The following is a 22899-nucleotide window of genomic DNA, read 5'->3' as shown; positions in this document are numbered from 1 at the left end:
CGTGGATAGACGACGAGGCATGAGGGGCCTGACAACAAAGGTGTTTACATGTCACAGTGTTCATGATCTCTGCGCTATATCCCTACTCGGTCTCTTTGCATTTGTTTTTTATGCACTTATACGTATTTTGTTCATGTTGTCACGTTGTTTTGTGCAAGTGATCTGTTCTTGTAGTGATCCGTGATCGATACTCAAATCAAAGTCAAATCAACGAAGCCACGACCACAGACTTATATAGATCCGTGTCACAACGTAGCTATCGCACGTCACTTCTCCTGTCCACACTTAGAAATCGGTTTTATTTGTTCTTTAAGTTGTTTAAATGTCACTTGCGGATAACACTTAAATGCTACTTGTAACACGTTGAGTGTGTTTGTTGTCTGGCTCTAAGGCACCTCCAATTTAGTTTTTTACTGATGTTTTTGGTACATGTACGTAACTCTCTTGCAGAGTGAAATTGACTTGATCGTTTGGTATAATATCATTTTGAAAAAGAAATTACAAACACACTTTAAAAATGTTCTACACTAAATGGAAGGCACTGAACCGTATTAAATTAACTAAATTTAACAAACTGCAAAAACCTTGGTTCTATAAGTGCTTTAAATTCTGTATGATAAACATGAAAATTACAGGTGATTACAATGATAAGGTATAATTTTTTGTTGATTTGTGGTTTAAACATCAAACGTTAGAACAAGTAATAAAAATAAATAATTTATTTTTCTGCATTGTCATTAACATCGCGTACATGTTACGTCCTCTACTGAACATGATTGAGCATATTAACAGTTTGAGTGCATGAACAGGTGACATAATTAATGCATGTTCCTAATGCACATGATTCAGGCATCTTGCTTTTAATAATGTCTTTATTGTTCTGAATAGATGTGATAATAGTGATATTAAAACTTAATTTTCAACCTTAGATGAGACGTTAGTGAAAGAATACAGTAAAACTTTGTTTAGTGTATAAAGTTAACAATAAATCCAAAATCTGTGCTGGCAGATATGCCAAGCATCATTATGATCATGAGCCTCATGACTTAGTGAAACCATTACAATATGATTACAATATGCTACCCCAAAAACTGACAATATGTTACAAAGTGAAATGTATTATTAATTTTTGCAAAAACGTTATTGATCTGTAATGATGATGGTGTTGAATGTAGAAAACAATAAAAGATGATGCTATGTGTAAACCAGCTAAAAATCATACTGTATGTCAAAAAAATATCTTTTGCCAATGGATAGTGCATGGTTTTAGTAAAATATCACAAGTCTTTTCAAACATTGCTAGCTTGTGAAGCTTAAGGATTTATATGAGGGTCATACAACATGTACAATGTAAATATTATCTCATATAGGATGGCCAATCAATGTGTGTGTAGGGCAGACCTGTTGTAAGAGGCAAGTACCGTAGTCGACGTAATAAGCGCCCCGCTCTAATAAGCACCCATTTTGATATTTGCTAATATATTGGCTAGTGAACAATCCCATTTAGCAGCCTTCCGATTGATAAATGTACACATAACTTATTTATTCGTGTATAATACGCACCCGTTTGTTATATGTACTCTTAATTACAGGCAATTAAATTCAGGAAAAATATATCTGTCGTGTATAATACACAGACTTTTCTTTTGTATCATTTCAGGCTGTCAGCATTAACCACAAAATTTATGATCTTTCAACTCTTTCACAAAAATTATATTCTAATAAGAGCCCCCTATTTCTAATTTTGAGAGCGCCCTAGGCGTTAATTACATTGAATACGGTAATGAGGATTGGTTGGTTATTATGTCTGACCTTACCATGCTGATATACATTGCCCATCTTGTTTTACATTTCATTGTCATACATAATGTGCATGGATTAGTTGTTACACTTAGCATAATAACTATAGTAAGATATAGTTTATTTCATATAGGCCAAGGACTAAATTAAAAAAATAACAACTAAAAAACATTATGTGCATATTTGTAGCATGGACAGATCATATATCTTATTTTATACAGGATTTCTTAATAATAAATGCAAAGAAGACATGGAAACTTGCATAATTACAATTTGAATATGCAATTAATTTTGTAATTTCATATTATCAAAGTATTTCTGTTTGAATTAGTAAAATAATTGGTTTTACTTTTTTATATTAAATTTTTAAAGCATAGATTTTGTTGCCCTAATTACTGCATTGAGTGAATTGTTATTCTTCTTTTCTAATCTAAACAATATGTGTTCATTACTAAAATGAACTCTCCTTTCTGTATAGTTTCCAAGTTGAAAGTTTCATCCATATATCAGCAGCATAGTGACAATTACATATTACACTAGTGATTGTTTCAGATGCAGTCATGCTAATGCAGCCAACCGATGGCTTACATGACCCTGGCTTGTGCATTATTAATGGCTGCCGTAATATGGTTGAAATATTGCCTCAGCATATGCTCACTGTGCCATTAAACGACACTCACTCACTTAACATGCTCAATGAACCTGAGGGTGACCTCACAACCAGAAAACAGTCAAGTCCTGTTAATCCGACATGGTTGGTTGCATATGATTATGTCGGATTAACGAGTATGTCGGATAAACGAAATTAAGTTGTATCAGCTTTCGTGATAAAAAATCGGACAACTACACGATAGATAACGATACAAACACTAAGTGTTCATTAATTGTTTATCACTGCAGCAGTTGTAATATGCAGCTACCAGCTGACTCGTCTTGCATCAAAACATGCGGGCAGATGACTACGGAGTATGCTGATCACTGTCGGATTAACGAGACTGATTAATGAGTGATTTCGGTAATTCGTTGCAAATTAGATGCCTTAGAATCAGAGAGCGAGGCTGTCGGATTAACAGGTCTAAATAGCACTGATTTAATTGGCTTCCATCATTTGTGTCAGATAAAGCCGATTGTCGGATTATCGAGTGTCGGATTAACGAGACCTGACTGTACATGGTATTACAGTGTACTACATTCTGATAAACATCATCATGATAAAATATCTGTAAAATAATTTTTTGAAGTTGTTATTAACATGCAGTGTGACTTGATTATTTCTACCTTGTCCACAGAAAACTTGTTTGATAGGCATTACTTAGAAGTTGACGGATGACAAGATAGACACAATAAGGATCTATACCGAAACGTCGCTTTTCACAGTATTAAAGAAGTTGTTATCCATAAAAATATTGTGTCTATCTTGTCCACAGAATGCTGGGTAAATGCATGCATACTCAGTTACTTCCCCTGGTGGTGTTCTCATCGGTGTTGGTGACAGTAGGGGGCGCCGCTGACTGGGGGGATCTGAGACTCCCCCCGGAACATGTGCCCTACTTCTTCAGGAATAATCCTCACATCAAACAACGCTGCCAGGATGATGATGCTTGTCCTTATAAGGTATGGGGAATAAATGCAATGATAATATGTATATATATATGACACACAACCATGCAGGGATTTGTCTACGATTCCAAACTATGGAAGCATCAAAGCCTCTACCTCTATATTGCTCCTGCTATTTGGGAATTTTATTGACATTTGCTGCGGGCTTGGGGCCGAATTCCTGCCTCTGAGTAGATGTAGATAAATTGCAAGTGGTCTGATGCACTTCGCAGTGTAAGACCCTTTTTATTGCAATGTAGATCTTGATTATTGATCAGATCGCCTTGTTTGAAGCAAATGCAAGTAATATGATAGGTGGAATCTGATTGGTCAATAGGAGGTACATGGAAGGGACATAACTAATAATAGCCACTGGTGGCGCTACGATCGAGTCTGAAAATTCCAGCCGATTTCGGAAAGCGTGGGAGCTAGACTTACATAGTCAGTTAACACCTTTGCCTCGGGAAGATGGTTGAACTTAACATGCTTCATGTGATAATTATATAGCCAGTCAGTCATCCAGTCACTGCATCCATTGCTACTCGGCGTTAACGGTGTTCAGAAGTGTCAGCATTTGAGATAACTTTCTATACTCTCTGCAACTTTAAACTTAAGACATTCTCCATGCAGGCTGACTATATTTCAGGCTGCAACACAGTCAAAGCGTTGCTGGGGTTATGAGAAGTCATGTCCGGAGAACCAGAGGATGAGCACCCCTCGTTGCAGCAGCAAGGAGAGGTGAGTGTCAAGATACCTTACGTTTATCAAAACATACTGGCCGCAGAAAATACTTGAACATAATAATTATGCTTCAGATTGTTGAAAAACAAAGAAATTGTCTGCCACAAAAATATATTGTTGCATAGGTTTAAAAAAATAGTAATAATTAGGTTCTTTTTTTAAAATAAAAATACAAGTTCTGCTTTTTGCAGCTGTAGCTGAAATAATATCTGGTCTCCTACAAAATCTCCAGTCTCCATATGATATACATGATATACTGCCCTGGCTCAAGTCTCTACATGATATACATGATATACTGCCCTGGCTCAAGTCTCTATATGATATACTGCCCTGTCTCAAGTCTCAATGATATACATGTATATACTGCCCCCTCTCAAGTCTCTATGATATACATGATCTACTCCAGGCGGGTGAGCAGGGAGGAGAGTAACCTGGAGATATTCTGGAAGCAGGCTGATTTCGGGTTGGTGAAGGAGAGGAAGGCGGAGTACAAGTACTACTGCAAGCCTGCTCACCAAGTAAGGCATGATCAAGCTAATATACAATTTTCTCAACCTTTCTTGTTCTGATTTGATTGGTTGGATTGTTGTATAACACCACACTCAGCAATATTCCAGCTTTACGAAAGCGGTCTGTAAATAACCAAGTTTGGACCAGACAATCCAGTGACTGATATCATGAGCATCGATCCACGCAATTGGGATTGATGACATGCATCAACCAAGTCAGCGAGCCCGACCACCCGATCCCGTTAGTCGCCTTTTACGACAAGCATAGTCGCCTTTTACGGCAAGCATGGGTTGCTGAAGATCTATTCTACCCCGGATCTTCACGGCTCTTTCTTGTTCTGAACCCAACAGGAATTTATCCAGAATTCTAAACAAATCACCCTTTGCAGGCACTTTTTGAATTTTTTAATAACATGAATTAGTTAATTTGTAAATCCAATTTTGGAATTTTTACGGTTATTTGCGGCAGATTGGCCTGTGAGCTAGCCTAGATACTGTAATCCCTGCCCTCTCCATTGCTCTCTGCATGGTGTGAATAATATGTTCCATGTGTTTTGTACTGTTGCTTTCCTATGGGAAGCTAACCTAGAACAACTCTGTACTGAACCTTACTGCAGTCACTTCAACCTGAACAGGGGTGTTAGGGTGGCCTAGTGGTTAAAGTGTTCACTCGTCATGACCCAGGTTCGATTCTCCACATGGGTACAATGTGTGAAGCCCATTTCAGCCGATTGCTGGAATATTGCTAAAAGCGGTGTAAGACCATACTCACTCACCGTGAACATTCTTGTCTGGTTGAACATAAGGAGTAAGTGTGTATGGTTTTACAATGCTTTTAGCATTATGCCAGTAATATGATTGGGTACACCAGAAATGGGTTTCACACTTACCCATGTGGGGATATAAAACTCAGACTTTCGACATGACATGCAAACGTTTTGATCATTAGGCTAAGCTACTGCTCTAGATTGATTTGTTTGTTGTTTAATGGCTCACTCAATATTTCAACCAAATGATGGTATTCTTAAAACAATTGAATCTTAACCAGACAATCCTGTGATCGATGTTGTGAGCAATTATCGACACCTTAGGGCAGTTAACACACAATCAACCAAGTCACGGAGCCTGACCACCCGATCCATTTGGTCACCTCTTAGAGCCGGCATAGATGCTGGGGACCAATTCTAACCCGGAATCCCAATTGGGGCACCTCGTTTGAACATAAAAGGGTTCCAACCATGTTATTTAAGTGTTGGTGACGTAGATGACGCTTCTCTCCCGGAGATGTAATGACTGTCCATGTTGTACAGGATGACTCCTCGCTGCGCTGCGTGGACCACACACGGTACTGCCACGCCACCAACCTCTACCTGGACTTCCGCGGCGCCGACATGAAGCAGAGCAACAACAGGTAGGACATTAATCACAGACTCTCGGGACTAACACGTTACACTATCAGGCTGGTTTCAGGGGAGGGAATTGGTTTGGAAATGATTTTTTAATTTGAAGTTTAAGCGATATTCAGCTTTTCAATTGGACGAGAGGTCGGTCATCTGACCATGAAATTGACGTTCATAAGCATATGATCGCCGCAATTTGACGTTCGTATGTTTTTCACGAGACCTTGTTCTTGAAATGACGTTAACACTAACGGACTACTTCCGCACGAATACTTACAGAAGCGTTCTTTCTGATTATTCAGACACTTTAATCTTGAGCTCAGCATTTTAGTATACATTGAGAAAAGTCACGAATATCCTCGCTAAACATGAAGACACACATACTAAATAAAATTGTGTATAAATCTTGGCCTATATCCTTTGAGGTCGCAGTGAGTGAGTGAGTTTGGTTTAACGCCGCTTTTAACAGTCTTCCAGTTATATCACGGCGTGTCAGCTTAATGTGGGAGGAAAGCCAGAAGTGATGCAGGTCTCAGACGTTTACCACTTCAGTGAAACCCATGAGCACGGGTATGGTGCTGACAAACCTAGAAACATAATCGGGGCGAACCAGGTTTTTAACCCACAATCATAGGTTTCTGGCGTGCCTAAGGGACGCAACTCTGAACAGCGAATCGCGGCTCCTTAGACGACTGGGCCTCACTTTGAGGTTGCAAGCTCTGACGTTCATACAGTTTGGCCCTCACTCTATGAAGGTTCGTACTCCAATGAACTCACACAAAGTGAAAGTCAATTCTTAAATGATAGATCATTATGTAAAACTACACCTAACAAATACAAACAAATACTTACTTCAGCAGTTTATTTTTTAAAATTGACACTCGCCTCAAGGTCAGCCTTTCTCACATTTTAATACAACCACTAAGTAGTAAATGGTGAATACACCATATCAGGAAACAAAAGTATCTCATGGTTTTGTTATATTCTTTGTTTTAATTATTAAAACTGTTGTGAACTTTATGTGAGGTGGATGTAATACCCTTCTGGAACCCATAGGCAGCTTTGGTTGTATACATGGTATACTCCCCAGGGAGTTGAGAATAATAACCGGAATGCAACCAGATCTAATGTCGCGGAATAATAAACTGCATTTGAGCAGATACTAGTACATTGATACCTGCGGTTTATAAATGTGTGATAATAATTTGGAGAGGTGTTTGTTTATGGAAATCGATTGGATTGCTGGCTCCTTTGGACCTTCAGCATGTTCAGCTTAGACCCGTTTCGATTCCCGACATGGGTACAATGTGTGAAGCCCATTTCTGATGTCCCCCGCCGTGATATTGCTGGAATATTGCTAAAGGCGGCGTAAAACCTCACTCACTCACTAATGGTTGTGAGACGTGTTTGATTATGAAAACTTGAATGAACTTAAGGCAGCTGAGGTTACCACATTTCTGACGACCAGGTTTAATTTGATTCACATCATTTGTTTTAACTGAATTAACCAGTGGTAATCAAGGATGACATGGGACAAAACCTTAAATATAACATTATAATGAGTGAGGTTGATCCAAGGCAATAGTTTTTTATGAAAAGCTTGACATATTTTATTTTTAATGACACTTTAATGGGGTTTCACTTTAGCATGTTTAGTCTTTCCAACACAAATGTCTCAGGAAAACCCTGTGAATTGTAATTTTTAGTGGTTAAATTCACTTCATGGCCATTAATTATGTACTGTTTAAGTGAGTTTTAATGGAATTCCATACCATTGAACTCCCCTGAACTCCCACAATTTTATGATATTTTAACTTTTTAGGCCATTAAAATTGCTTTACTTTTATGCTCTTATTTTATATTTTGATGTGAGTGAGTGACTGAATTGGGTTTAACGCCGCTTTTAACAGTTTTCCAGTTATATCACGGCGTGTCAGCTTAATGTGGGAGGAAAGCCCGAAGTGATGCAGGTCTCAGACGTTTACTACTTTGGTGAAACCCACGAGCGCGGTTATGGTGCTGACAAACCTAGAAACATAATCGGGGCAAACCGGGATTCAAATCGAAAATCATAGGTTTCTGTCGTGGCCAAGGGACGCAACTCTGCCCAGCGAATCACGGCGCCTAAGAGGACTGGGCCACCCATGCCCCACTTTTGATGGGCATGGTGGTACTAGTTAATGGTAGGTTAACAGTGTTATGTTTTGACAGCAGTTGTGTAAACTAAGGACTGAGAACAGCTATACCAAATAGCCATCAGGAGGTGACCAATCTCATTAAAATCAGACCTTAGTTTTCGCTGCCACTAAACAAAGATCTGAGGACATCCCATTACGGGTCACGTCAGAACGACCCCTCATGAACTTTGACCGATCAATGAAATGACTGACAAGAAATGGACATTAGCCAATCAGAAGGCAGCTTTCTCGAGCTTTACGATACTAGTTTCAAACTACGCTTCGAAACATATTTTGATGTATTGGGAGGCGACAAGATGACACTTAACATCATCAAGGGGTTAATAAGTGTTGTGTTGCTGGACAAAGAGAATGTTTTATTTTGATGCATGTTTAAGGGTCCTGACGTGCCCCAGATTTGTAACATGTCACAGATGTTGTTACACCCAGCAGGGGTCGATTTATCTGCTGGCCTTTTGGCCCGTGGCCAGTTAGAATTTTGAAAGTCTTGCTGCAAAGTAACGCAGATGGCCAATCTGGCTGATCACAATTTCCCCCCTCCCGTTGTGTGTTGTTTTTTTTTTCATAGTTATAGTGGGCGCCCAGTCCTGAGACCTGGGTCGAGTGGGTCCTGTAAAGGACCCGGGTACCCGCAGGACCACCCGCTATTTTTTTGCAAGGGTTCCGGTTAAACAGTTTGCATTCAAAAATGGTGTACCCAACTGTCGAGACTTTCAGCAGGTACCGTGATAGGGCCGGGTGATAGGGGGTCGGGTTACCTGGGTGGTAAATTTGGACTGGTCCCAGCCCTTGAGTTCCTGGTAGCAGGTGATGACACTGTCGTGTGTTTTCAGATACCGTGAGGATCTCCTGGACAATGGGAAGATTGGAGGTCACTGTCAACTGGACAAAGCCTCGCTGGCCAGACAGGGTGACCACAAGAGCCCACTGCAGTCTTGGTGAGTCAGGGCAATGTTTGAATTGATGTGACTTGATTCAAAATGAATATTCCATTAACATGGTTCAAATGCCTTTTACAAAACATTTGTTCATTTTTGCTTACTTCAATTCCTAACCCAAGTTAGATCTTTACTGTACCTTAACAGATTGAAATTAACAAAACATTTGCCTCATTTTTGCTTGTATTTTCAAACCAAATTTTCATACTCTACTATGTCTTCATAGGAAGTTATTTGACTCTAAGCCCCTGTTACACTATCAAAACCTTTGATAAGAAACTTGATCAAAGTCCATTTTGACCAAGTTTTTGACTAACTTTTATAGAAAAGAAACCAATCCTATTTCTTGTCAAACTTTGTTTAAAGTTTGATGCGTTGATTTAATTTAGCCAATCAGAATGCAGGGGACATTTACCCCTTATCAATGGGAAGTGCATAGAGTCAAGTCAAGCACACTATTTTGGACTGAAGAGATGTTGGAAGAATTAATCAATTTGGTTCAACAACGAGCAGCCATTCTTGGGACCAAATTTATGCCTTTGCCTACACTGATGCCACTTTCTCAACATGGCGATACACAGAATACAAAGTCTTTGACCAAGTTTTCTCAGTCAAAATTGGGCTGTTTACGCTCATCAAAGTTTTGGTGGGAATTATCTTGCCAAGATGGATGCTACTGATGAAGAATGTTTTGCTGTTGTCATATGTATTCTGTGTATTGCCATGTTGAGAAGGAGGCAATTAATTCTTCCAACATCTCGTCAGTCTAAAGTAGTTTGCTCATTTTGACTTGAATCTATGCACTTCTGGTTGAAAAGGGCTAAATGTTCCTTGCATTCTGATTGGCTAAATTAAATCAACGTCATCAAAATTTGATCAAAATTGACAAGAAATAGGATAGGATTCTATTCCATTAAAGTCTGTCAAAAACTTTGTCAAAAACATAGTGTGTCGTAAACATAGTATGACATGGAACATGTAATGTTTTGTTAATACCAAATACAGGCTTGTACAGTTTTTTGTTCATCCAGATGATGCTATTACACTGGTTGTAGCAATATTCCATTAATATTACAATATTCCATTAATATTACAATATTCCATTAATATTACGGTTGGGGACACCAGAAAGGGGATTCAGACATTGTACCAATGTGGGGAATCGAACCAGGACCTTTACGTGACGAGCAAATGTTTTGTCCACTAGGCTACTCCACCGCCTCCTGAACATGCTAAACAAATGAGAAACAGGTTTTTAGAAACCCGAATAGATACAAGAGACATTTGCTGAATTATTTCTTCCAGGTATGCAGAAGTTGAACACTTCACATCGTTAGAGTCCCCACCTCTGACCTCTGGTGTTTGTGACATCATCATTGAGAAGCCAACCTACCTCATCAAGCTTGATGCTGGTGAGTTATCTCCCTTGGTTCAGAAAAGCTAGCCTACTTTACCTGACTGCCCACATAATAAATATCAGTCACAGGCTGTTCTCCTGTTGCATGCTGACCAACCTGCCGCTTGTCACTTAAAACGCAAAATATCAGCACGGATCCACCTTTCACATTAACCACTGTCAACAATGATCACCGGAAGAATTTGGCTCAAACACACATCGGCCTTGAACTTGGGGTCAAATCATGGGAAGCTAGGATCAATATACAGATTGTGGATAATTTTTTTTACGCAAAACAATAATGTTTTTAAAGTTATCACTCCAAAACATTTTGCACAGATTGAACAGCCCATTAAACATGGCACTCCTAATTTCCTCCTGGGTCATGGTAAAACTTTGAATGAGTGAGTGAGTCTGGTTTTACGCGCCTTAAGCAATATTCCACCAATATCAAGGTGGTGGACACAAGAAATGGGCTTCACACCTTGTAACCATGTGGGAAATTGAAGCCGGGTCTTTGGCGTGACGAGCAAATGCTTTAACCACTAGGCTACCTGACCGCCCTGAAAAAAATTGAAGGGAGGAGGGGAGTGTTTGTCTAAGGCCAGCTGTTTCTTTTTTCATATAAATATAATGTTGTTATGCCATTGAGAATGACAGTGGGTCTATAGTCAAGTGTTTGATTGTTCAAGAAAGGTTCTAAACTGCCATTCCTACTGTATGAATTGAAAGTATGTCAGAGGGTCACACTATTTTCAATGTCATTATGACCTATCAGCAGTCAGATTGACTTGTAATACAAGCAGTCTAAGGCGCCGCGATTCGCTGTGCAGAGTTGTGTCCCTTGGGCACGCCAGAAACCTATGATTGTGGGTTCGAATTCTGGTTCGCCCCGATTATGTTTCTAGGTTTGTCAGCACCATACCCGTGCTCGTGGGTTTCACCGAAGTGGTAAACGTCTGAGATCTGCATCACTTTGAGCTTTCCTACCACATTCAGCTGACACGTTCCGATATAACTGTAATACTGTTAAAAGCGGCGTTAAAACCCAACTCACTCACTCACTGTAATACCAGCATATACTTAATCTCAGGGGATTCAGTATGGATTTGTTGACATGGTATTTCCGATGTTATGTGGTCATGGTAATGTTTTTGCTTTGGGGGGGAATAAACATCAAAACTCATTATGGCGTGAATAATGCACATCCCCTATACACAGCTGTGTTTTTTTGGGAAAAAGTGTGCACTTTACTTAATAAATTACGCTGCTTGAAATCAGAATATTATTTTGGGGAAATACGTCTAGAAATGATCGTTAGACCGGACATGTTTGCTGTGATACGTATCTGATACGCTTTCTAAATTATCCCCTACCGTATCGTGCATATTTTTATCCTACATACACCGATAAGGCCTTTATCTGGAGCCCTGATTAGCATATTCAACGTAATAAGCGCCCAGGTCGCTCTCAAAATTAGAAATAGGGGGCTCTTATCATGCTTATTAGAATATTGTTTTGGTGAAAAAAACAGAGTTGAAAGATCGTAAATTTTGTGGTTTATGATGACAGCCTGAAATGTTTATATACGACAGAAATATTTTTCCAGAATTTTAATTGCCCATTATTAAGGGTGCATATAACACACGAGTGCATATTATAGAAGAATAAATAGGTCATGTTTACATTGATCAATCGTAAGGGGTGCAAATTGGCATTGTTCACTAGCCAATTTATTAGCAAATAAGGCCATGGGTTCTTATTAGAGCAGGGTGCTTATTACATCGAATACGGTACATGTTGTTGTCAACGTTGATCTGCTGTTTATCACAACATATCATGTATATATACCTCTTGGTTGTTGTCACTCTAGCTTGATAACGGTGTGATATTCTACATCAAAATATCGCTATATGCAATAAACAAGAAGTTGTTATCCATAAAGTTGTACGTTTTCTTACTCACCAACTTCCAGAATGCCAATCAAACAGCTGTTGACGATAGTTGATTGTTTACAGGTGTGAACATGTTCCACCATTTCTGCGACTATGTCAACCTTTACCTCAGCCAACACTTCAACAACTCCTTCTCCACCGACGTCAACATCGTCATGTGGGACACGGTGGGTAGTCATGTCGGCAGTAAGTTAGTAAAAACAACATGGCTGCCTGTGGTCCTGTGTCAGCCCACAGGTCACAGGTCAAAGGTCAGGCCAAGTTATGCAGTGTTCGTCATGTCAGTATCAAATAGGTCAAAGTTTAAAATTGTGAAGTGTGACAAAACAAATGAATGAGTAGAGCCAATGAATTCCTTGGTTTGGAAAGATGATTTAATACATACTACAAAAATAATTAACATCCACAATATTTTTTATAAGTTTTTCTGTCTGCACTGGGGTTACCATGGTTACATGTCCTTTCTGTCACAAACATATTTTGTGTGAAATTATTAAATATTCAAACTTTGAATGCAGATCGTTGATACATTAGAAGGTTGTTTTATGATAACTACAATTTGACATGATTTATAGCAGTACAATAAGCATTTTTCTTGTATACAAGTCCTGTATTATAAGGTGTATGTGTTATTGTAACACCATCAAAATGACAAGGGTTTCAACCAACATAATTGTTGTCTCAATTCCCTCATTGTGTATATATCCATCATTATAATTTTGAATCTCCAATGATTAAATGTCTATGTTAAATATTTGAACTATATTCAGTGGGAATTATATTTGTGACCGAAAAGGTAATTGTTACAGGATGGATATTTTGTTATGGGATGGACAATATTTTGTTACGGGAAAGACATGTATGGCTTATTTTTATCTTGTTTGTTAAATCTGAATGACTTTGAAATAAATCAATTGTCCTCAATGAATGGTTTTCAAACGGACATAGTTTCTGAAAAATACATGCATTGTTTCTTTTACATTTTAACGTTTGAAGACAATTTACCATGGTTACAGGAAAGACATCTTATCCATTCTTGTGGAAATATGTGATTGATTCGAGATATTTTGAAAAAAAATGAAACATGTATTCAATACGATACTTTACTGATATTTTCAAAGAAGTTTTTGATTTAAAAAATACATGTATACACAAAGAAAGATACACGACCAAGTAGCAGAGGGCCATTTGTAGTCATGGATACAGGGGAGATAACAATGTGGAAGACAAATCACTTCCGCGTTTCCACCATTTTGTCAATCAATTTCAAAGGGAGACATCATTTATGATTGAATTTCTGTGTAGATTTTAGGGTAAACGATACAAATAGTAGCGAAACTTCTTATTCATTTTTAACCCAATAATCATGATAATCCAGAACACAGAAAAAATATTGCAAAACATATCATTTGAAAAGCATATTACAATTTACAGTATTACCAGTATTATAGTGCAGTCCTGCTGTCAATTCCCGCAAGTTTGAGTCTGTGGGTGTGATAAAGTTCATTGTATCATTGTCCAGTATTTCAATTATTTGTTCATTTCACATGTTCCTGTGTTTCAGAGCGGCTTCCATTATGGGGACTTCTTCAGTGCCACCTGGAAAGTATTTTCAGATCATCCAATTATTCCCCTGCAGCAGTATGATGGCAAAAGGGTAGGTGAAGAACATTCCGAAACTTGTTATTCTCGGTACTAATCCCAATTGGAATATTATAATAAATTTTAATATAAAAGTGTTATTGAACATTCCTAAACATGTTATTCCCAGTACTAATCACAATTAGAATATTATTATATGTTTAAATATAATATTGTTATTGAATATTCAAAAACATATTATTCACAGTACAAATCACAATTAGAATATTATAAGATATTATAATATAATATTGTTAGTGAACATTCAAAAACATGTTATTCCCAGTACTAATCACAATTAGAATATTATTATATGTTTAAATATAATATTGTTATTGAATATTCAAAAACATATTATTCACAGTACAAATCACAATTAGAATATTATAAGATATTATAATATAATATTGTTAGTGAACATTCAAAAACATGTTATTCACAGTACAAATCACAATTAGAATATTATTATATATTTTAATATGATATTGTTATTGAATATTCAAAAACATATTATTCACAGTACAAATCACAATTAGAATATTATTATATATTTTAATATGATATTGTTATTGAATATTCAGAAACATGTTATTCATAGTACAATTCACAATCGGAATATTTTAATATATTATTACAGAATATTATAATTGATAGTTTCCTGAACAACTGAAATGATTATTTATAATATTCAACAAGGATAACAAATTCCAGTTTGCACATTTTTTTACCATGTCAACTGGTTGGGAATTCAAATCAAGCAGTAATCGGTTATCCAAGTAATCGTGTCGGGGCTATTTGTGAGTGTGAGACAGTAAATTCTCGGATCTGTTGTAGCGGTTCTAATGAGAGTAGTTGGATAGTGTGCAGTGACTATCACTTTCAGTTTGTTTGATATTTTATCACAGGGTAGCCAGTAGTTAAAAGTGTTCGCTTGTAACACCAAAGCCCCGGGTTCAATTCCCCATATGGATACAATGTGTGAAGCTCATTTCTGGTGTCCCCTGCTGTAATATTGCTGGAATAATGCTGAAACCCAACTCACTCACTCTAGAACATATTTATTCTCTTTTAAAAGGTATGTTTCAAGGAAGCGGTATTCTCCTTTCTGGCTCGGACAAGGCTGGGGTTGTATTACAATATGCCACTGGTGAGTTGATGCCACCGTTTGCTGTTAAGCATTCTTGAAATTGCGAGGTCTGTCATGTCCACATCTTCCCGAGGTAAGGGAGTCAACTGATTCGTGACGAATTGGCCTTCAGCAACCCATGCTTGCCTTAAAAGGCGACTATGCTTGTCGTAAGTGGCGACTAATGGGTTCGGGTGGACAGTTTCACTGACTTGGTTGATGCATGTCATCGTATCCCAATTGCGTAGATTTAACGACTGAATCCATACAATCTAAACCATCTATTAGCAATTCCAGAATGTTCTTTTGTTCAGGTTTCAAATTTTTAATCGAGAATTTGTCAAAATATGTTTCGAAGCGTAGTTGCCAATTTGAAATTAGTGCCGTAAAGCACGAGAAAGCTGCCTTCTGATTGGTCATTCTGATTGGTCGGTCAAAGTTCACGCAAGGTTGTTCTGACATGACCCGTAATGGGATGTCCTCAGATCTTTGTTTAGCAGCAGCGAGAACTTAGATCTGATTTTAATGAGATTGCACGATAAAATGAATTCTCAGAGCCTATTTAAATAAATGTAGCGCCCTTGAAGATTTTAGGGGCACAGGTACTGTCAGTGTTAAACCTGACATTTGGATGAAACAATATCTAGAAATGATTACCAATTTCAATATATTTTTCAATAAAATCTAAGTATGCCGTATTCAGCACATCTGAACACTCAGTGTTGTGATGCAGGTTAATGGCTGCGAAGGCAGTGGACTGATCCGAGCGTTCTCACAACACACGATCCACAGACTGGACATTCCTCAGGAGGGCCCACTGGTGAGTATGAAATCTTCACATATGGATTACCCAACCTATTGAAAGGCTTTTATGTACTACATTGCTGATCAAACAATAATCTCTTCATAATGATATAAGTTCTTCATATAAAATATGTTGCTTTTATAAAATACAGCTAAATTGAATTGGGTGGTGAGGATATTTTTTTCGAACTGTTTTATTTCGGTTCAAGTGGGCATACATGTCAGTCAATATCAGCATGGTTACTAAGTGTAGTCATAGAAGACATTAGACAGGCCTCCCAACATATATTACCGTATTCGATGTAATAAGCGCCCAGGGCGCTCTCAAAATTAGAAATAGGGGGCTCTTATTAGAATATTATTTTGGTGGAAAAAACAGAGTTGAAAGATAAATTTAGTGGTTTATGCTGATGGCCTGAACTGTTTATATACGACAGATATATTTTTCCAGAATTTAATTGCCCATAATTAAGGGTGCATATAACACACGAGTGTGTATTATACATGAATAAATAAGTCTTGTGTACATTGATCAATCGGAAGGGGTGCTAATTGGGATTGTTCACTTGCCAATATATTAGAAAGTATCGCTTTGGGCGCTTATTAGAGAGGGGCGCTTATTACGTCGAATACGGTATGTTGAAATCTAAGGCCGCACATTTTTTATTTTTGGTTTAATGGGCCTGGCCCCTACTGAAAAGCAGCCAGTCTGAGAAATGAATTAAACATAAAAATATTTATTTTTATCATCGTAATATTAACCCACTTATACAATATAAAATGTTATATATAACTTCCATGTGTATCTCGGACTGAGGTGTTCTGTGACCATGGTGGTCTGGTTGTGTTGCAGAGGAACAAGGTACGAGTGACTGTGCTGGCACGGAACACAAAGTACCGGAACATCTTGAACCAAGACGAGGTAAAATCCTGGTCCATGTGCACCTAGATCCTGCATTCATGGCAACATATATTTTTTTAGCTGCTGTCATAATCGTGGAGAAATCAACAGATTGAGGGATTTCTCTGACTTAAACCATGTTATTTTTAATATATAATGTCTCTATAATTTTGCACAATGACCCATAGTGTCAGTTTTACGTGTTACGTTGCATGTTCAGAATGGCCAGTGAATTCTTCTCTCAGAATCAACAGCAATAACAATAGCATGACGTCATCATAATGGTTTATTTATTGAGATCAATATTGTACCACCGAAGGTTAAATTTGATTGAAAAAATAAACAAGAAATTTGTCAGATTGTTTATCATGCCACTGGATGCATTGATTGATGTTAGGGTCACCCGAGCATCTAGGTTATCAGGATGATAAATTGTCTTTGAAACTTTTTTCCTGATAAAATATGATGAAAGATTCTCCCAATTTCTGAAAAACAAGGACCAACATCTCAAACATGTGCTTTAACAGGTTTAAGGAATTAATTGATGAGAACACAGATTTTGTTTTTGTTTTAAGAGAATCGGATGTTCTTCTTGTTGCCACTGAAATGATTACCTACTTCATGGGGGGTGGTTGGGTAGCCTAGTGGTTAAAGCGTTCGCTCTTCACGCCGAAGACCCGGGCTCGATTCCCGACTTGGGTACAATGTGTGAAGCCCATTTCTGGTGTCCCCCACCGTGATATTGCTGGAATATTGCTAAAAGCGGCTTAAAACCACTCACTCACTCACTCACTCACCTACTTCATGAACATGTTGATGTTTGCCGCCATTACTTTGCCATCTTCTGTTTCAGCTGGTTTCTGCTCTCAAAACAGTTGGAGAATTTGAAGTGAAGCTGGTTGTGTTTAACAAGTGAGTGCTCACCTCTACACCATGTTGCTGGCGACATGCCCCACATTGTTGTCATGTTCTATACTAACAGCTGGTGACACTGATCGTCTGTTGCCTATGGTTACCAATCTGTGTCTTGAGTGTATTCAATTCTAGAACATAGAGTTAGGAGAAAACAGTTTAATAACTAGTTTTTGTTGTTTTTTTCTTTGGAATGCCATTTATGCTTAATTTTTCACTTTAATTTCTTTAAAAGAAAATCACTTAGTAGATTATGTGTTAAGCTCCTTCCAGTTAAACACTGATTTACAAATTTTAAGACATTTATTTTGCTTTTGCCAATCACTTAATACATAATAGTAATAGGTTTTTTTCAGGTTGGGTTGGTTGGTTTGTTTGTTGTTTTACGCCGCACTCAGCCATATTCCAGCTACATGACGTTGGTCTGTAAATAATCGAGTCTGGACCAAACAATCCAGTGATTGATATCATGAGCATCGGTCCACGCAATTGGGATCAATGACCTGCATCAACCAAGTCAGCAAGCCTGACCACCCGATCCCGTTAGTCGCCTTTTACAGCAAGCATGGGTTGCTGAAGACGTATTCTACCTATTCTACCCCGGATCTTCACTACTGATTTTGTGATTACAGGCAAGAACAATCAATATATATTTTCTCTATCTGTTTCAGGGACATGCCATTTTTAGACCAACTCAAGGTGAGTGTTACCTTGGTTACAGTGATGAATATAAGGTGTAGAAGGATGTAAGTGTGTATCATGTTGAGGATTACGTCAGGTAGCTGGACCTTCGGTACAAATAATGTACGAGCCAATGAAGCCGGCGAGAGTCCTGATATTTAACAAATGTACAGTTATGTGTGCATTATCTGACTTAAATATAGCATCAAAGTATCAAAATACTGTGTGATCAGATTTAAAGTAGGCCTGAAAGTTAAATGTATGAATTCAATAAATACATGAAAATAAATTCAACACAAATATGCTGCTTGGGAATTTGTATACAGTTCAGTGGAAATACATGCGTATCTTTAACTTTGTTCTTCGATATCCATGCTGAATTTGAACTAGCCTATATATTACTACTGCCGTTGCATTTTGTGCAATTTGACCGCTGCAGCCAGTTCATTTGTAATGCTCGTGCTTAGAATTAATGCATAAGCTAAAAAATCACATTACAGAAAGTACGACAGTAAACTGTCAGTTCGTCATCAATTAGATTGACGTACACAGCTGTATTTTAACATTGTGAATAAGACATCATCGTTGTTGTCATCATCATCATCATCATCATCATCATCATCTTCGTGTTCTTTATCATTGTATTGTTATATATATGCAGATCTCCCATAACAGTGACATCTTCATCGGCATGCACGGCGCTGGCCTCACGCACCTGCTGTTTCAACCTGACTGGGCCGTGGTTTTTGAGATGTGCGTATGTCAGATCAGTGCTGGTATAGTCAGGATAGAGTATATCCCATTGTTATACCCCCAGACTAAACAGGCAGGGGTATATAGTTATACCAAGGAATTCCGTCTGTACTCACATCCTTCCTTCCTTCCAAGGACAGTTTTTTGTGCAACCTATAACCTAAAAACTACTGTGTAGATAACTTTCCAACTTTGCTGAACACTTTTCATACCAATAGGAGAGGTGCAGTGTGAAATTTTATTTCATTTCAGTATTTGGATTTTCTGAAAAAATACAGCTATTTGTCATTTTTTGACTAAGAATTGTTTGACTTAAACATTTGTGTGACCTATTACTTCATAACTACTACATAGATTCTTTTCAAACTTGGTGAACACTTTCTGTACAAATAGGAGAGTTGCAATGCGAAAGTTTATTTCAATGTTTGGATTTCCTGAAAGAATACTGCTATTTTTCATTTAGCTACAACTGCGAGGACCCCCGCTGCTACTACGACCTAGCCCGCCTCCGCGGGATCAGCTACATCACCTGGGAGAGACAAGACAAGCTGGACCAGGAGGATGAGGTCAGTGGTCAGTGGTCAGTGATCAGTGGTCAGTCTTGGTCATCCACACGGCCATCTCTGGAACTGTATGTCACTTATAACATAGCGGGTCAGCTTGACTTGGCAAGAGAACCCAAAGTCGAACAATATCAGCAGGATTTGAACTACTGAAATTTTGAAGGGCATTAATCATGAAATGAACAGTGAGTGAGTGAGTGAGTGAATATTTATCGTCACATCAGCAATATTTCAGCCATATCGTGACTAAATCAAGCTAGACAGTAATAATACATACAATTTGATTATAAAACCTGTCGTCAAAGGACAGTAAAATAACTAGATTATCACAGATGTATATTTTAAGACTAGTATGGAACCATAAAAAGATATCACGATAAATACATTATAAAAACGGGGTTAGGGATCGCCAGCAACTGAAGGTAGGCCACCATACTAGGAACAGTGGGGACTTACTTACTTCTGCTACCTGCACGGTTCCCCAGCAGGATTTACGCCATCCCTTAGCCGCTGGCGATTATCATGAAGTTTAGCCAAATTGAAACAAACAAGTGTACTACGACTAAAACGGTAGTAGGAATTAAACTTACTTCGAAATGAACAATGACCAAAGGAGAAAGTTCTATGGATATACAACTTCTTTATTACAATAAATGCGGTGTTTCGGTGTAGATACTAACACCTTTATCAAGTAGGTGACGATACGTGCCACTTAATGAAGAAATCCAACAATAATTAGTGGATAATTGAGTGGGGTTATTTGTCTGTTCGTTTGTTTGTTTGTGTAACACCGCACACAGCAATATTCCATCAGTATCGTTAAAATACTGTTTTGGTCATATAGAAATCCCATGCATTATTTTTATAGCCAAAATTATTTTTACTGTCACCAGTATTAAAAAAAACTATTTTGTATCTTAAGATGGGGTCACGGGTGGCCCAGTTGTCTAAGGCGCTGGATTTGCTATGCAGGGTTGCGTCCCTTGGGCACGCCAAAAACCTATGATTGTGGGTCAAATTATGGTTTGCCTGGATTATGTTTCTAGGTTTGCCAGGACCATGCCTGTGCTTGTGGGTTTAACCAAAGCCGTAAATGTCTGAGACCTCAATTACTTTGGGCTGTCCTCCCACATTAAGCTGACATGCCGCAAGATAACTGGAATACTGTTAAAAGCGGCATTAAACTCAACTCACTCACTCACTATCTTTGAAGTTTCTGAATTTTCAATTTTTAAGGTCGACGGATCCATAAACAAACACAAGCAATGTAAGGTCTGATGTTTAAAGCTGAGTGCATGCAAGTGATGTTTTACATGATGTTAAAATAGTGTTATTCTTTTCCAGGGCCACCATCCAACTCTAGGAGCGCACGCTAAATTCACGAACTATGGTTTTGACGTCAATGAGTTTCTACGTCTAGTATTTCAAGGAGCACAGCATGTGAAGTCGCACCCTACCTACATCACAGCACACAAAGAAAAACATGGCAGAAATCCCAAGTCCAAAGATGAGTTGTAGCTTGATTGGAATGAAGATCTTGGAGGCATAATAACGGAAACATGAAAATATTTTTATAAAATGCGTTGGGTGTTTTGTCAATATTTTTAGAAAAAAAATGAATTGTGAATGATTGGTTATTTCAAATTGAATGTTTGTACTTTTAATTATTATCATTATCATTACTATTGTTTACATCAGTATTTCCGAGTTACAGAAAAGCCATTGTCAAACTTCATTATCTGGCATCGGCCCTAGTTCTAAAAGTAAAAATATCTTAAATTTGGAAGAATTTTCTTTTGATATCAATTATAAGGTCCAAAGACTTAAGTAGATACATTTGTCTGATGCATGCCCTTATATGGAAATGTGCCATGTGATATGGTATAAGTGAGAAGCACGTTATATTGATTATTTGCTGAAGCTGTAAACAAAAGCAATTGAAGAATTTTCTTTTTTCAAATATTTCTCCATTTAGCATGTGTTTTGGGGAATTTCCACTGTAGTAATTCATTTTTGTTATTCAATTTATGGTTTTTATGCACCAAAATATAGGCATGACATCTTTTATCAAAATCAGTTTAAGAACTCCGCTGACACTGAAAGTATGATGAGTCAGGAAAATATATATAACCAACCACAACATGCACAAGGTGTTCATATCATTTAAGGCAGTGTGGAGGGCACTCTTTAATGATATAACTGGAATACTGTTCAAAGTGGCGTTAAACCCAACTCACTCACTCACTCTAAAAGCAGCGTAAAACTCCGCTCTCTCACTGTCTTTCACTCACTCACTCACTCACTCACTCACTCACTCACTTTGTTCATGACTTTTTCATGTATTGATTATGTAGATTTGAGTGGCACAACTATCACTATGGGAGAAAGGTCTGAACTTTTCAGTTGTTGATTTTATTGTTATACATGCATACTCATGGAAGAAAATAAAGGAACACTTAACTTAAAGGTTACTGCCGTGACTAAAGTACTCACGGAAATGAAAAAAAACTGTTTTTCTCAATTTAAAAATCGACACAAAGTGTTACGTAGCTGTAAATACGAAATAACAAAACAACTCGAAAAGTACTAGTCTGGATTTGCTAGTTTGATCTCAGTGAACAATACAAAATGTACTTTACAGGAGGTAATTTGTTGGCACTTTCAACATTCAAAAATAAAACTAAGTCCAAACTGACATAGCAGAAACAGACTCTAGGCATTATGCACCTGTTCTCACCTGTTGTCAAGGTGTCATAGGTCACCTTGATCTACTTACACATGGTTATGCCCTGTTTCACAATAGTCTGTTTTATTCGCATTTTTACACACTTTAACGTGTAAAAAGGCATAAAAACATTTGATACGCTGTATTTGTGCCACGGACCAATTAGTACTAATTTAGTTGTTTGAATATTTACATATTTTGTATATTAACTGCATTTATTTAAGATCTGAGGTCGAAAAAACTTCTTTTTTTTCATA

At 37.8% G+C, this 22899-nt stretch overlaps 1 protein-coding gene across 1 annotated transcript; it reads left to right on the top strand.

The window, feature by feature from the left end:
• Positions 1-22509, top strand: LOC124146583 (EGF domain-specific O-linked N-acetylglucosamine transferase-like). The gene is made up of 17 exons (XM_046516934.2): positions 1-40; positions 3228-3414; positions 4046-4137; positions 4547-4658; positions 5960-6060; positions 9081-9185; positions 10491-10597; positions 12600-12703; positions 14101-14193; positions 15253-15324; positions 16037-16123; positions 16961-17029; positions 17862-17920; positions 18592-18619; positions 19263-19354; positions 19818-19920; positions 21262-22509. The coding sequence occupies exons 2-17, from the start codon at positions 3229-3231 to the stop codon at positions 21433-21435; spliced, it is 1584 nt and encodes a 527-aa protein (XP_046372890.2). The 5' UTR covers positions 1-40; position 3228; the 3' UTR covers positions 21436-22509.
• The last annotated feature ends 390 nt before the right edge of the window (positions 22510-22899 follow it).

This window comes from Haliotis rufescens, unplaced genomic scaffold (genome assembly GCF_023055435.1).
Source record: "Haliotis rufescens isolate VD_foot unplaced genomic scaffold, xgHalRufe1.0.p SCAF_23, whole genome shotgun sequence".
Taxonomy (NCBI): Eukaryota; Metazoa; Mollusca; class Gastropoda; order Lepetellida; family Haliotidae; genus Haliotis; species Haliotis rufescens.
This window is presented reverse-complemented; position numbering and strand designations above follow the sequence as displayed.

Excerpts from the sequence above, each read along its gene's own strand:
- LOC124146583 (XM_046516934.2), top strand. The coding sequence starts at position 3,229 with ATGCTGGGTAAATGCATGCATACTCAGTTACTTCCCCTGGTGGTGTTC. Across the intron at positions 4,138-4,546 it reads CGTTGCAGCAGCAAGGAGAG|GCGGGTGAGCAGGGAGGAGA; the intron begins GTGAGTGTCAAG and ends GATCTACTCCAG. Across the intron at positions 4,659-5,959 it reads ACTGCAAGCCTGCTCACCAA|GATGACTCCTCGCTGCGCTG; the intron begins GTAAGGCATGAT and ends CATGTTGTACAG.